Below are 15,297 nucleotides of genomic sequence, written 5' to 3'. Positions count from 1 at the left end.
ATTAGAATTAATAGTAGCCTGTAGAGGGACTATTGAAAGAGGATGTTGCTTGGTACAGGTGGATATTAACAGTTCTCTACCAGCAGAAGAGGGCAGCACATTTGATAAAAAGTGAATTTGTTGCAGTGAGTTTGTACAAGCTGCACTGGCAGTTAGACACTCTCCTCCATATATAGTATTATGAGCTCTTGATGGGAGTGCAATGATTTTCTTTTAGGCTCCCTTGGTAAGTAGCAACCACCTTGTACAGCTCTACCTTTTGTGCTGCAATTGATACATTAATAATGCTTTTTTGTAAATCCCGCTGTCCATTTAAATAGCTCTGTTAAATTTCTCCACCTCAATCGTGATACTCATGAACTTTTAAGTTTTAAATAAAGTTTTAACTTGTTAAACAAAGTTAACAGAGGGAGATAATTTGCATGTGTTTCGGTGGTGTAGCAACACATAGCAGCTAGCCAGCATTAGATAGGTATGTAGCACACCTGCATCACAATGCTGGATGTAGTATGGAACAGTAGGTATTAATTGGAAAACACTATGAACGCATGTGCAGGAAAAATACCGCATGTATGGGTCACTTCAAATGTGTAAGCAGGTGGAACAGCCCAGAGTTTAAAGTGTGAAATTTACTATCACCACTGTTATACTGTGATTCTCATTCTTTCCTACAGTTTAATGTACATATTATAGGTATTAAAATTTTAAAAAGATGATCCTGCCTATTGTACACTGTACTTTTGCCTTATTAGCTATGAGCTTGATTTGTTTTTTGTATATAATATATAATTTGCAGTTCACCATCACAAAACAGTAGCAGCACCAACACATCAGGTTTGTAGGTATAACTCAATGATTATATAATCTAATCCAAAACAGCCAAGCTGTAAAAAAAGTGTGCGGCCCTCAGAAAGGCTATGGTGAAAAAAGATGTGAAATCCAAGGTGGCGGCCAAGAAATGGCTGTGATGGTAGGTTAATGGTAAAAATTTTAATAATGACAATTCAGGTAAATTTTGTGAAGCGGCACAAAAATTCACCTGAATTGTCGTTATTAAAATTTTTACCATTAACCTACCATCACAGCCATTTCTTGGCCGCCACCTTGGATTTCACATCTTTTTTCACCATAGCCTTTCTGAGGGCTGCACACTTTTTTTACAGCTTGGCTGTTTTGGATTAGATTTCATTTCTTTTTGTATTTGTATACCCCAAAGCCGGCCTATGGCCAGCTTTGGGACTTTTTAACCTATGTTTTTTTCTTTACTACAGGAAGACGAAAAGATGAAGTAGATGTACTTTAAATATTTTATCAGTAAATGTACAAATTATATATATAATACATATGTGATCGGATTTGCGAAAAGGGGTCTTCCACACACATCCAATTTGCCAACTTTGACAATTGATAACTTTAGATTGGAAAGAGCTATTGCCTTGAAATTTGGACAGTGGTGATTTCTTTGCAGCTGAACTCTCTACATGATAGTTTCTTTGTAGCTGAACTCTCTACAAGGTAATTTCTTCTAGCTGATCTCTCTACAGGGAGATTTTTTGTAGCTGAACTATCTACAAGGTAACTTCTTCTAGCTGATCTCTCTACAGGGTGATTTGTTTGTAGCTGAATTCTTTACAGGTGATTTGTTTGCAGCTGAGCTCTTTACAGAATGGTTTCTTTGTAGCTGAACTCTCTACAAAGTAACTTCTTCTAGCTGATCTCTCTACAGGGTGATTTGTTTGTAGCTGAACTCTCTACAGGTGATTTGTATGTAGCTGAATTCTGTACAGGTGATTTGTTTGTAGCTGAATTCTGTACAGGTGGTTTCTTTGTAGCTGAACTCTCTAAAAGGTAACTTCTTCTAACTGATCTTTCTACAGGGCAATTTGTTTCTGGCAGAATTTTCTACAGGGTGATTTCTTTGCAGCTGAACTCTCTACATGATGGTTTCTTTGTAGCTGAACACTCTACAAGGTAATTTCTTCTAACTGATCTCTCTACAGGGTGATTTGTTTGTAGCTGAACTATCTACAAGGTAACTTCTTCTAGCTGATCTCTCTACAGGATGATTTGTTCGTAGCTGAATTCTGTACAGGTGATTTGTTTGCAGCTGAGCTCTTTACAGAATGGTTTCTTTGTAGCTGAACTCTCTACAAGGTAACTTTTCTAGCTGATGTCTCTACAAGGTAGCTAGTTTGTAGCTGAACTCTCTACATGGTGGTTTCTTTGTAACAGAACTTTCTACAAGGTGACTTATTCTAGCTGATCTTTCAATAGGGTGATTTGTTTGTAGCTTCACTCTCTACAAGGTAACTTCTTCTAGCTGATCTCTCTACAGGGAGATTTGTTTGTAACTGAACTTTCTAAATGATGGTTTCTTTGTAGCTGAACTCTCTACAAGTTAACTTCTTCTAGCTAATCTCTCTGCAGGGTGATTTGTTTGTAGCTGAATTCTGTACAGGTGATTTGTTTGCAGCTGAGCTCTTTACAGAATGGTTTCTTTGTAGCTGAACTCTCTACAAGGTAACTTCTTCTAACTGATCTTTCTATGGGGCAATTTGTTTCTGGCAGAATTTTCTACAGGGTGATTTCTTTGCAGCTGAACTCTCTACATGGTGTTTTCTTTGTAGCTGAACTCTCTACAAGGTAACTTCTTCTAGCTGATCTCTCTACAGGGTGACTTGCTCGTAGCTGAACGATCTACAAGGTAACTTCTTCTAGCTGATCTCTCTACAGCGAAATTTGTTTGTAGCTGAACTCTCTACAGGTGATTTGTTTGAAGCTGAACTCTCTAAATGATGGTTTCTTTGTAGCTGAACTCTCTACAAGTTAACTTCTTCTAGCTGATCTCTCTACATGGTGATTTGTTTGTAGCTGAACTATCTACAAGGTAACTTCTTCTAACTGATCTTTCTACAGGTCAATTTGTTCGTGGCAGAATTTTATACAGGGTGATTTCTTTGCAGCTGAACTCTCTACATGGTGGTTTCTTTGTTGCTGAACTCTCTACAAGGTAACTTCTTCTAGCTGATCTCTCTACAGGGTGATTTGTTTGTAGCTGAACGATCTACAAGGTAACTTCTTCTAGCTGATCTCTCTACAGGGAGATTTTTTTGTAGTTGAACTCTCTACAGGTGATTTGTTTGAAGCTGAACTCTCTAAATGATGGTTTCTTTGTAGCTGAACTCTCTACAAGTTAACTTCTTCTAGCTGATCTCTCTACAGGGTGATTTGTTTGTAGCTGAATTCTGTATAGGTGATTTGTTTGCAGCTGAGCTCTTTAAATAATGGTTTCTTTGTAGCTGAACTCTCTCAAGGTAGCTGATGTCTTCACAGGGTCACTAGTTTGTAGCTGAATTCTCTACATGGTGGTTTCTTTGTAACTGAACTCTCTACAAGGTAACTTTTTCTAGCTCATCTTTCTACAGGGTGATTTATTTGTAGCTGAATTCTGTACAGGTGGTTTGTTTGCAGCTGAGCTCTTTAAAGAATGGTTTCTTTGTAGCTGAACTCTCTACAAGGTAACTTCTTCTAGCTGATGTCTCTACAATGTCACTAGTTTGTAGTTGAGCTCTCTACATGGTGGTTTTTTTGTAACTGAACTCTCTACAAGGTGACCTCTTCTAGCTGATCTTTCTACAGGGTGATTTGTTTGAAGCTGAACTCTCTACAAGGTAACTTCTTCTAGCTGATCTCTCTACAGGTAGATTTGTTTGTAGCTGAACTCTCTACATGATGGTTTCTTTGTAGTTGAACTCTCTCAAGGTAACTTCTTCTAGCTGATGTCTTTACAGGGTCACTAGTTTGTAGCTGAATTCTCTACATGGTGGTTTCTTTGTAACTGAACTCTCTACAAGGTAACTTTTTCTAGCTCATCTTTCTACAGGGTGATTTATTTGTAGTTGAATTCTGTACAGGTGGTTTGTTTGCAACTGAGCTCTTTAAAGAATGGTTTCTTTGTAGCTGAACTCTCTACAAGGTAACTTCTTCTAGTTGATGTCTCTACAAGGTCACTAGTTTGTAGCTGAGCTCTCTACATGGTGGTTTTTTTGTAACTGAACTCTCTACAAGGTGACCTCTTCTAGCTGATCTTTCTACAGGGTGATTTGTTTGAAGCTGAACTCTCTACAAGGTAACTTCTTCTAGCTGATCTCTCTACAGGGAGATTTGTTTGTAGCTGAACTCTCTACAAGTTGATTTGTGTGTAGCTGATCTCTCTGCAGGTTGATTTGTTTGTAGCCGATCTCTGTACAGGGCAATTTGTTTGTAGCTGATCTCTCTACAGGGTGATTTTTTTTGTAGCTGACCTCTCTTCAGGGTGATTTGTTTCTAGCTGATCTCTCTACAGGGTGATTTTTTGTAGCTGAACTCTCTTCAGGGTGATTTGTTTCTAGCTGATTGCTCTACAGGTTGATTTGTTTGTAGATGAACTCTCTACAGGGTAATTTGCTTGTAGCTGAACTCCTTACTTTGTGTCTAGTTTGTAGCTGATCTCTCTACAGGGTGATTTGTTTGTAGCTGAACTCCTTACATTGTGTGTAGTTTCTAGCTGATCTCTCTACAGGGTGATTTGTTTGTAGCTGATCTCTCTACAAGTTGATTTGTGTGTATATAGATGATCTCTCAGCAGGTTGATTTGTTTGTAGCCGATCTCTCTACAGGTAATCTGTTTGTAGCTGAACTCTCTATAAGGTGATTTGTTTGTAGCTGATCTCTCTGCAGGTTGATTTGTTTTAGCTGAACTCTCTACAGGGTGATTGCTTGTAGCTGAACTCCTTACATTGTGTCTAGTTTCTAGCTGATGTCTCTACAGGGTGATTTTTTGTAGCTGAACTCTCTTCAGGGTGATTTGTTTCTAGCTGATCTCTCTACAGGTAGATTTGTGTTGATTTGTTCATTGCTGATCGCTCTAAAGGTAATTGATTTGTTGCAGTTGAACACCCTGCAAAGTGTTTTGTTTGTAGCTGATCACTCTAAAGGGTAATTTGTTTGTAGCTGAACTCTCTCCACAGTGACTTGTGTGTAGCAGAATTCTGTGTAACTGAATTCTCTAGAGAGTGACTTAATTGTAGCTGAATTCTCTACACAGTGCATGACTTGTTTATAGCTGAACTTTCTTCAGTGTGACTTGTAATGTTCTGAATCTCTATAGTGGTATATTTGCTTAACTCTCCACATGCTGACTGTCTTCTTGCTGAACTGTCTATAAGATTAACTGTTTGCAGCTGAACTCCCTACAGAATAACTTGTGATGTAATAAAATTCTATAATGGAGTAAATAAATTAGCCGAATGCTCTATTAGGGTGACTGTTCTATTAGAGTATCTCGCATTTGCTACACGGAGTTGGCTTTCGAATCATAACTCAGTGGTTTGTAATCCGATTCTTCTGTACTACTGCAAAGACTTTCTATGAAGATTATTCCAGCTATACACCGATTTTCAGCTCATTGCTCAAAGCGGTTTGCCTAGTAGGCGTGAAAACTAATACTTTTTTATTCATAAAAATCGATCGCGTAATTGTGACACAGGTTGGGTTTTGTGTCATATCTCCGTGGTCTTTATCTCGATTCCTTTCAAACCACCAAAAGGCACTCCTACGATGGTTACTCCATCTACATAGCAATTTTCAACTCATTCCATGAAGCGGTTTACCCTGTAGGCGTGACAACAAATCGATCTTGTTTTACTCGAATAATCGGTCATAACTCCTGAACCATTCATCGGATTTGTACTAAAATTGATGCTAGGATTCGCCTTTGGACTCTCTTTCTGTGTGCCAAATTTCAAGGCGATCGGAGTACGCGTTTGCTTGTTATAGCAATTTTTGCAAGTGTGCGAAAAGACGAAGAAGAAGAAGAAAAAAAAAAAACGAAGAAAAAAAAACGAAACTTTGGCAGCTCGTATCTCGGAAATGGCTGGAGCGATTTCCTTCAAATTTGGAATGTAGACTCCCTTGGCTGGCGGGCAACTGTGTAGCAAATTTGGTTCCAATCAGATAAGTGATCACCTAGATACAAAGGTGTGAAAATGACGTTTTCGTTCTTCCTGTCAATATACTCACGGTGTGGCGCGCCGGCTTCTTGGGCCGCACGACACACTACCGTGTGTCTTGATGATGCTTCATAGTTCATTCATTCACACTCATGAAATTACCCCATTGATTGTAATGTGTATTTATAATAAGGTCATCTATCTCCTACCACATACGTTATAAGAATTAAGCTAAGGCTTGCTTAATTTTCATCACACCTGCAATTATTAATAAAGCAACTTATTATGTTTTCATCAAGCATGTTAGTCTAGACACATTAATTTATACATGATTACTTTGGGCTGGGACTGCTGGGTATTATATAATACCAAATATCTAGTGTCTCATGTCCTCTTTTAGGTTGCACATGTATAAACACGTACATCAATGCCACTTAAATAGTTGGATTTGTGGCTGGCATGCATTCCCAGTGGATGATGGATTATTAGACAAAAAAGTTATAAACAATTTGGTATAGTTGTAAATGCGGTCCGAGTGGGTATATTTGCACTTTATAACAATCATCATAAAATGTTATGTAAAATTGCCTAATCAAGAAAGATAATGCGTGTATCACATACCTAGGAGTAGTGCCAAAAGGAATTAAAGTATTGATTGGTTAGCATTAAATAATACTGCTTAAGAATAAATCTGTTCTTTGTGTTGTGATAATATGTAGCGGGTTGCTATTCCCATGTTCCACTGTACACCAGCACTGAAGGTCTTGCAGCACATGTTGCTGTCAAACCTTCAGTGCTGGTCACTGTAAAGAATAAAAATAATAAATACACGTGGACACAGGAAATGTTAAGATTCACTTACTATTAAACGTATTATCAACATTTTCTTCATCATTTTCACCCTAGTGTGCACCAACCATTCTAGATATCTCATTTGTGTGGTTCTCTTTCAGTGCCAAACTTTTTTCACCCAGGATTTTGAAGGCTGCACCCTTTTTTCATAGCTTTTGCTGTTTTTGTGTGGATAATAATAATAACTTTAGTCTAATTATCTGGGAAAATTATGAATAGTGTAAAGCTTAATGGGGAAAATTTTTGACAAAGCAGCATTCTCTCTCAAAATTTTACATTTCTCTTATGCAGTGTTGAAACCTCTTAACAAAATTTTACCATCAAAAATGCTTGATCATCTGATTGATCACAATTTTTTTGTCGTTAAATATTTGCACCCACCACTATGATCTTGTGTGTTTATATACAGGCCAGTTTTCATCATAACATTATTTGATTTTATACCATACTTGTATGCATGAACTACATTATAAGTAGCTATGTAGTCACTAGATCCCTTTAATATGCTTCTTGTAATGGAATCAAAATAGTTATAAATTTTTTACAGCATGTAGCTTACATGTACTTCAACTTATAGTAGGTGAGTGATTGTCAGAAACAAAACATACAATATGACTATATGTCTGAATAGCAGCCAAAGGCTGTAGCAAACCAGCTCAGGTGAAGACAAGGACAGGATGTTGTATAAGACTGAAGGGAATATACGTACCCTAGAGTCTATAAACTAGCACAGGTAATGGTACAATTAATCAACAAATTATATTAATTTATAATTGTCCAGTTAGCTATTAGCTAGCTGTGCTAGCATTAAGCTTCTTTATTAAAAAGGCATATAGACCTGTAGCTAGCTAGCTAGCTATAAATGGTTTGCAGTTCAACACATCAACATCAGGTTAGTACCAACACATCAGTAGATATAACTCAACTAGTACTGCTACCTTGTTGCCTCATAGTTCATTCATACCCATGAAATTACCACCACTGATTGCATAATAAGGTTATCTATCTCCTACCACATACATTATACAATCAAGACTTATTTTAATTATTAAACTTATTCATATATAAGTGCATCAATGATATCCAGTGGGTGATGGATTATTAGACAGAAAATTAGCAATATATACAGGAGATGTCTCACATTTCTAGGAGTGGTACAGAAGGAATTAAAGTATTTATTTGTTATAGCACTGCATTAAGGAAAAACTGTTCTTTGCGCACTGCATGTGTTTATATGTGAGTGCAGTATAATAGCTACAGTATGTCCACGTTGCACTGTACACCGCATGCAGGAAATATCAAAATTCACTTATTATTGAATACCAAACATTTTCATACATGCATACTTTTGAAGGCTGCACCCTTTTTCATAGCTTGGCTGTTTCTGTATGGATGATAACTTTAGCCATGCTTTCTCTGGGAAAATTACGAATACTTTAGAGGCCCTTCTCTAAACTGAGTGCTAATGCTTATTGGGCAAAATTTTTTGACAAATTTGACAATTTGCAGCCCCTCTAAAAACTTTACATTTCTCTTATGCAGTGTTGAAGCATCTTACCTTTAAATTGATTAGCTATCTAATTCACCATTTTTTTTGTTGTCAAGTATTTGCACTACCACTATGCAGCATATGATCTTGCGTGTTGATATAACTATACACCAGTTTTCAGCATTCGTGATTTTATATGATACTTGCATGTATGTACAAACTACATTATAAGTAGCTATGTAGTCATCAGAACACTTTATCATGCTTCTACTTTTTAAGCATGCAGCTCATGTGCTTTATATTAGGTGAATGGTTGCAATATGGCTATGTGTGTGAATGTGTAGCAAATCAGCTGGGGGATAAGGACAGCTACAGTAGGGTGCTGTATAAGATTGAACAGGAAGTGCTGCAATATACTGTATACCTGCAATCAATCAGAGCTTATAAATTTTAGCTACTAAACAGTAGTGTGGTTACATATGTATCATGATCACTTTAGTCACCTCTGCATAACATATACGGCAAGCACACTAGTTAATTTTTTACTCTTATTAGCTAGCATCCAGCATAGCATGTATCAGGATATATGTAGCATCAGTGTCCTATATAGTGTAGAAAGATGAAAAAATGGTATGCACAGTGAGTAGTGCATTGCACATATCTATACAGTATGTTAAGGTATAAGTAAACAATGAGTGCATAAAATGGCCTAAACAAAACAGTGTATGGATACATACTAAATATTCTCTTGTCTCTACTAGTCCACAATTACTGTTCATGACATCTATTAGATGCTAAAGTCCTCTCTCTTCATTGGTCCTGATGTACTACCAGGACACAGTGCTCGCACAATAATAAAATGGTCGCCACGACTCAATCGCCTGTAAGTCATTGGGCTTTCACCTGAATTAAATATACAGGATAAATTATATTACATTATATATTCTGGATTTGCGAAAAGGTATCTTTTTCACACACAAAATTTGACCCATTTGTTTGATTTTTGAAGCTTCGTAACTTTTTAGCAATTGCATAATATTGCCTGAAAGTTTCCATGAGTGCAGCTAAAGTATCTGGCTACACTTTGAAACTAAGAGCAAGTTGATCAGTATACGGAGTCAAAAGTTACATTGTTTTGTTTGCTCACCTGTAAAATGTGTGTAAAAGGTACCTTTTCACAAATCTGGTCACATTATATAATATATACATTCTGCATACTATTCTTAGGTATATATGTACTAGTAATGGCATGGCCAGGTAGCAGTGGAAGTTGGGATACACACGTTGCATTGAAATTTCTTGTTGCATTGAAACTTTCATTTTCAATGCAGCAAGAGTGGTACCGGGTGTAATTGATCACTTACAAGGCTGAAAATCGTCTCCATCTAAGCTGCACTCAAATGTTGCATCTGCTTGTGACGGAGATGCTGAAAATGTCACAGCTGCATTTCTCCTCCTCTTTGTTACGCTAACAATAACTTCTTGCACATCACAGACTGAAGAAAGCAACACACACATACAAATTAATTATGCATAATAATTCTGACATTTATTTACTCTGCTATTTGCACCCTAATGTATATAGTTTAAACCATGTGAGGCTTCTGAATCATTACAAAAACCAAGAGATTCTTCCAAACGCAAGCGATTTTCTTGATGGGTATTAGATAGTGAAATAATACATTTCCTATTATACGTAAATGGAATGTGCTTTGGGTATATTAAAGTTGGTATAGGATTACTTCTGTAGGATATAATCTACACCGTAATAAATGAAGTGTGTCTGACACACCAAAAATGTTGCAATATACATTATTGCAACATTTTTTGGTCTGTCAGACACACTTTGAGTGTCTGGCACACTTCATCAATACAGTGAAGCCTGTCTAACCACAGTACAATTAAGTTACCTGTCTGGTCCTTGTAATAAAATATCTAAACTGGTGTATCGTTTGTGTTCAAGATGTGCCTAATGGAGCCATCTGCTTAATAAACTCAGGAAAAATGCCCTAAAGGTAACTGTAAAGTAGACAGTATTCACAGTACTATTTTACTGAGAGGATAATCTCCTTCATGCTTCAGTGATACTATTTGCATACTGTATGGATACTACCTTATGTGCATATGTATGTATTATGTATTTACAGTACCTGGAACACTGATATCATTGAGGCAGATCACATATTTTCCTTTTTCTCCAACATTGGTGTTGCCATCAAGGTTGACCACTTCATTGCTACCTGATCCACGGAGACCTCGAACACTACCACCACAAGAAGCTCCAGCTTGTGCAAGTATTCCACTGCTACTGCCCCATTGGATTCCATTGTCAGCATAGAAGAACAGTGCATATGTCTCTCTTCCACATGTAGCCAGCACAACTTGAAAAGTGTTTCCCTATAGAGATTCATGGATTAATGCACACAGAGTCACAGACTCAGTGCACTGTGAAAACCTTATAATAGCCTTTCCAGTCATATAATCATAACCTTAATAAAGTGTGTATCAGCTCAAAACTTTTACAGGCAAAATTAATGTTACCGTAAAATTCAAATTTCTTCTACAAAGTAATTGACAATTATCACTAACACACATCCTGTCTATTATGTCTTCCAATAACATTTATTATATTGACGTATGTGAGCTAAAGTGGTCACACTTGTCTGCAAAGGCAGTTTATGGTTAACCACAGTGGTGGGATGTACTCACTAAAAGGTCTAAACACTATTGTAGTACACAAACTACACAACACTATACAGCTAGTACACTTTCCTTTGTAGTTTCTCTGTCCTAGTAAGGAAGCTTAGTTCAATTCTGATATTGAAACAGAAAGTAATTTAAAAATTTAGCTGCAATGCTAAATCCTGAAACTTAACTTAAATAAAAATAATATATATAAGTCATTACTGAGTAGAACATTTAAGACCTCATTTGCTGCTTACCATTCCATCTGGAGTATCAGAGGCAGAAACATTATCCCATGTTGCAATTATCAGGTGAGTAGCTGAGAAGGAACTAGAAGGAAAACCTTGCTTAACACAATCATCAGCTTTGGCTAGCAATTCTGATACTTCACTTTCTCGAAACCACACAGCTCCCTGTGATTCTGTGTTTATGTCACTAAAGAATGGAGCAATCAAGTGGCTGTCTCCACCCAGTGGAAATGATTGTCTTGTGTATGCTATTGGCCTGTTTCCAAATGATATTCCACCATCAATACCAACCTATGCCATCATAAATGAAATAAATCAACAAACAAGCTACACACTATGCCAGATTGACACACTACAACAAGCACAAATCACTTACGCAGAGATCTAGGAATGTTTTCCCGCAGAAATGAAATAGCTGATGGAGAAATATGCACCCATGAGAGTTGTCACCAGTACCAAGTCTTTGGTTGTTCTCATTAAGGTCACCTCCATAAGGGAAAAATTCTGACTTTGGAACACCTAAGGTGCCCCTCATGGCAAACAGCAATAGAAGTAGACCAGCTTTTCCAACCATCCTTTGTTCTACGTATACTAAAATAGCAATGGCAGTAAGCTTTTATATTACTTCCATCTGCATTTACAACTTCCTGTGATTGTCACATGTTTGATTACATAATCAACCAAAAACTCACATCTCAAAACCTTAGCTATATAGCTAGCATATGACTGACATGTGCACTTAAGTGTGTGAATCCAATTGGTGACATCTGTTGTATCAGGGCTCATAAGTGCCTTATGGCAGCACTTATAAGTAGAGGGGGGTTGTATGAGCAAAAGTTTGCTTGCTGCAATACTTTACATTTACAAAAAGTATAACTTTCATTGTACTTATGTAAATACCCGCATTGTGTGATTGTATTGGGACAAGTGTAATTTGCTATCTTCTGGTCCATGAGCTAATTATTTCTTACAACAAGTTCACTCAAAAAAGCAGATAGAAGGAGGAATCAATACACATGTTCACTCTAAAATCTTAGCTACTTCCATAAAGTAGCTACATTTGCATTGTTTATGCATTTACACACTAATAGTGGCTAGTTTCATCACCATGCACAGCTAGCTTTTGGCTCAACTGACCCTTTCTTGCACACATGTACACCCATAGTCTTGCCATTAGCTACTTATACTTATCAACACTGGCATGTAGTGTACTTACCATAATCCTTGATGATGATATCACTTCAATTAGCCACCACAAATTTACTTTGTGGTGGACATGACAAAGAATTACATTTTAGGCTTAATGGATGTTAATGTCTGTAGCATCCATTAAGCAGCTGGGATTACTTATTATCTCATATCCCAGTTCCTTTGTGTCATACACTTAATCTCTTTTCATAGATAGCTTTCTATTTATATAGATTAGATCTCAAAATTTCAGTTACTGATGTAATATACTTGATTACATTACTCACCTATCATACGTAATTCAAATTATCTACTAAAACTTAAAATAATATTTGCGATATTTCTTTACAGCTAGATCAAATTGATAATATATAGTTTCTTGTGTAGTACAGTATGTCACACTGCCTATTACCAACTTCATTATGGTAGCACACAGTGTTTACAGAATATGGCTACCAAGAAAGATTAAATTTTGAATTTTGCATAATGCATTGTAGTTTGCAGTAGTTGTGCAACTTTACTGGTATATAGCTATCCTTATTACAATCATCATAGTACACACACAGAGAGAGCAAAGCATGCTAACATGGTTACGCCTATCTAGTGAATCAACACTGGAACACCTGTGGACTACTCAGGTGCTTTGAGTCAGTGTGGGCAAAAGGGCAGGACTGGTATATAACCTGCTGGAGACTGTACAGGTGAAGGTGAAGTCATAAATGGTACAGTTAAGTGGGCTGCTTACCAATTTGTCAGGTCCCCACTTAACAGCTGGGTATACTGGAGCAATGTGAGTAAAGCTTTTTGCTTGAAGAAACAATTAACAACAACAGCATGTAAAAAGTCATAACTGAGCTGAGCATTGAATTCGGAACCTTTTCATTACTGGACCAATTATCTGTGATGTGCATGCACACACACCATCACACCATTTATTATTAAAGTAAAACCGTTCACTGGATGAGGCTTCTCACTGACCAAACATTTGGCTCCTCTATACTGTTGTGGACATATAGTTATGTGTGCTGTTAGTGACCACTGGACAACTACTCTAGTTCTCTTAGCACTTTAAACAAGAGCAGAGTGCATTAGTCTGTATCTAGCAGATCCAGTCATCAAATTTATGCAAAATGAGATGTATGAAGTTACAAACATGGACATCTGCCAATATACTATCTTATTGACAGTGACAATCATACATGCTGCACAGACTGAAGATGAATTGCTGTGACAATGATCACTATATGAATGCTAATGTTGTTTCATACATGTATTTTGTACCAATTTAAAAAAAAGGATTTCTTTGTAGACCCTATTGACAAGTGGATCATATTTTAAATTACAATTACCCATTTTTACAATTACAGTACATTTCCAAATAGAAAAAAATAATAGGATGTGTATTTTGTTTTTGTTGCCTGAGGCATAGACATATACTTTGTAACCATGGATACCATATTTCATTAACTTCATCAATATTGTGGTTGTTTCTTCATGTAAAAGTCACGAAATATATAGGGTATCATATTTATAAATACACATGTATTTGTATTTTTAATACAGTTGCTAATCCTATATATATATATATATTATAATAATACAGGTACTGTTGGTAACTATCAAAATATTTATATAGTAAGCCAAATATCCTGCTAATGGCCATTAAGCCACCATGATGAAATAATGAATCACTGCTTTGCTATGATAGCTAGAGTAGAGTTCACCACAATTATATTTACTGTACATTAACTTCAATAATATTTTATCCTACCTCACTACAGGGATATAATTAGTGTAGTGTTGACATCACCTCTAAACTTGACATTACATGTGCATATTCAGTATTCAATGTATGTAAGCATGCCAAACGATGGGTCTCCATCCAGTGTATATCTGAGATTACATCTGGTAGCTATTTGATGCAGAAAACCCCTCTCTCTGAAAATTACAGGAAAGAATGTACATTTCACTTGGACACCATCTAACAATGTTATATACAGTGTAGCAGATTCTCAGTGATATGCTTTGTATAGTAATGTCACTAGCAACTAGCTGATAGTTCCAATACCTGGTAGACAGCTAAATAATGTCCTATGGTTTCAAAGCCAATCAGCTAAATCATGGAAGCCATTTAATTAAAACTAGCTGATCACATTAGGGAACAACAGAAGCTTTTAAAAATATAATTGCAAAGCTAATCAGAATTATGATTAAATCTGCCTACAAGTTTATAATTTTTATAGATCTAGCTACCAATAGAGGCACCAGATTGTTCTAGAATATTCTATGTATGTTCCATTAGAATATCTCAAAAATGTGTGCTTTATTAGAGTATTACAATAATATTACCATATATTGAAATAAAGTTCTAGAACATTGACGCTGTACCCTTGGTATATAGTATGATAGTAAGATTTGATTATGTTTCAAGATTGAGGATGAAATGTCTGACCCAATATTATCCCACAATACTTGTATTACACTAGCATGTGTTGGCTGCTATACAGCCAACCCAGCAAAAATGATCCTGCAAGATCCCGCAGGAGTCCTGCAAGTTCCTGCAAGAAATGACCGGATTCTCTTGCAAGAGGAATCTCCTGCAAGAGTCTTGCAAGATTCTGGAAACCTCTTGCAGGATTTTGCAGGGTTCCTGCAAAATCCTGCAAGAAATGACCGGATTCTCTGGCAAGATCTTGCTTAAATTAAAGTTCTTGCAAGATCATTTTGCCTGGGAAACCATCTTCAGTACTTTCTATATCACTAGCATTAGCAATTTTGTTTGCCATGTTCCCAGCAGTCACTTTAAATAAGATATTCTAACTGCCTAAAATGTTTTAAATCTATA

The 15,297-nt window shown here is 36.6% G+C and overlaps 1 protein-coding gene across 1 annotated transcript; it reads right to left on the bottom strand.

The window, feature by feature from the left end:
- Window positions 1-8,938: 8,938 nt before the first annotated feature.
- Window positions 8,939-11,834, bottom strand: LOC136256192 (sushi, nidogen and EGF-like domain-containing protein 1). The gene is made up of 5 exons (XM_066049140.1): window positions 11,641-11,834; window positions 11,274-11,555; window positions 10,482-10,728; window positions 9,696-9,827; window positions 8,939-9,234 (listed from the first exon to the last, which is right to left on the bottom strand). The coding sequence occupies exons 1-5, from the start codon at window positions 11,797-11,799 to the stop codon at window positions 9,119-9,121; spliced, it is 936 nt and encodes a 311-aa protein (XP_065905212.1). The 5' UTR covers window positions 11,800-11,834; the 3' UTR covers window positions 8,939-9,118.
- Window positions 11,835-15,297: the final 3,463 nt, after the last annotated feature.

The sequence above is a fragment of the Dysidea avara genome, chromosome 5, assembly GCF_963678975.1.
Source record: "Dysidea avara chromosome 5, odDysAvar1.4, whole genome shotgun sequence".
NCBI classification, from domain to species: Eukaryota; Metazoa; Porifera; class Demospongiae; order Dictyoceratida; family Dysideidae; genus Dysidea; species Dysidea avara.
Note: the sequence above shows the minus strand (reverse complement) of the source record. Positions and strands in the feature narration are given on the sequence as shown.

What these genes read in the sequence shown, in the direction of transcription:
- LOC136256192 (XM_066049140.1), bottom strand. Translation starts at nt 11,799, where the DNA reads ATGAGGGGCACCTTAGGTGTTCCAAAGTCAGAATTTTTCCCTTATGGA. An exon ending in AAACATTCCTAGATCTCTGC is followed by an intron (nt 11,556 to 11,640) that starts GTAAGTGATTTG and finishes ATGATGGCATAG; the next exon opens with GTTGGTATTGATGGTGGAAT. An exon ending in CTGATACTCCAGATGGAATG is followed by an intron (nt 10,729 to 11,273) that starts GTAAGCAGCAAA and finishes GAATCTCTATAG; the next exon opens with GGAAACACTTTTCAAGTTGT.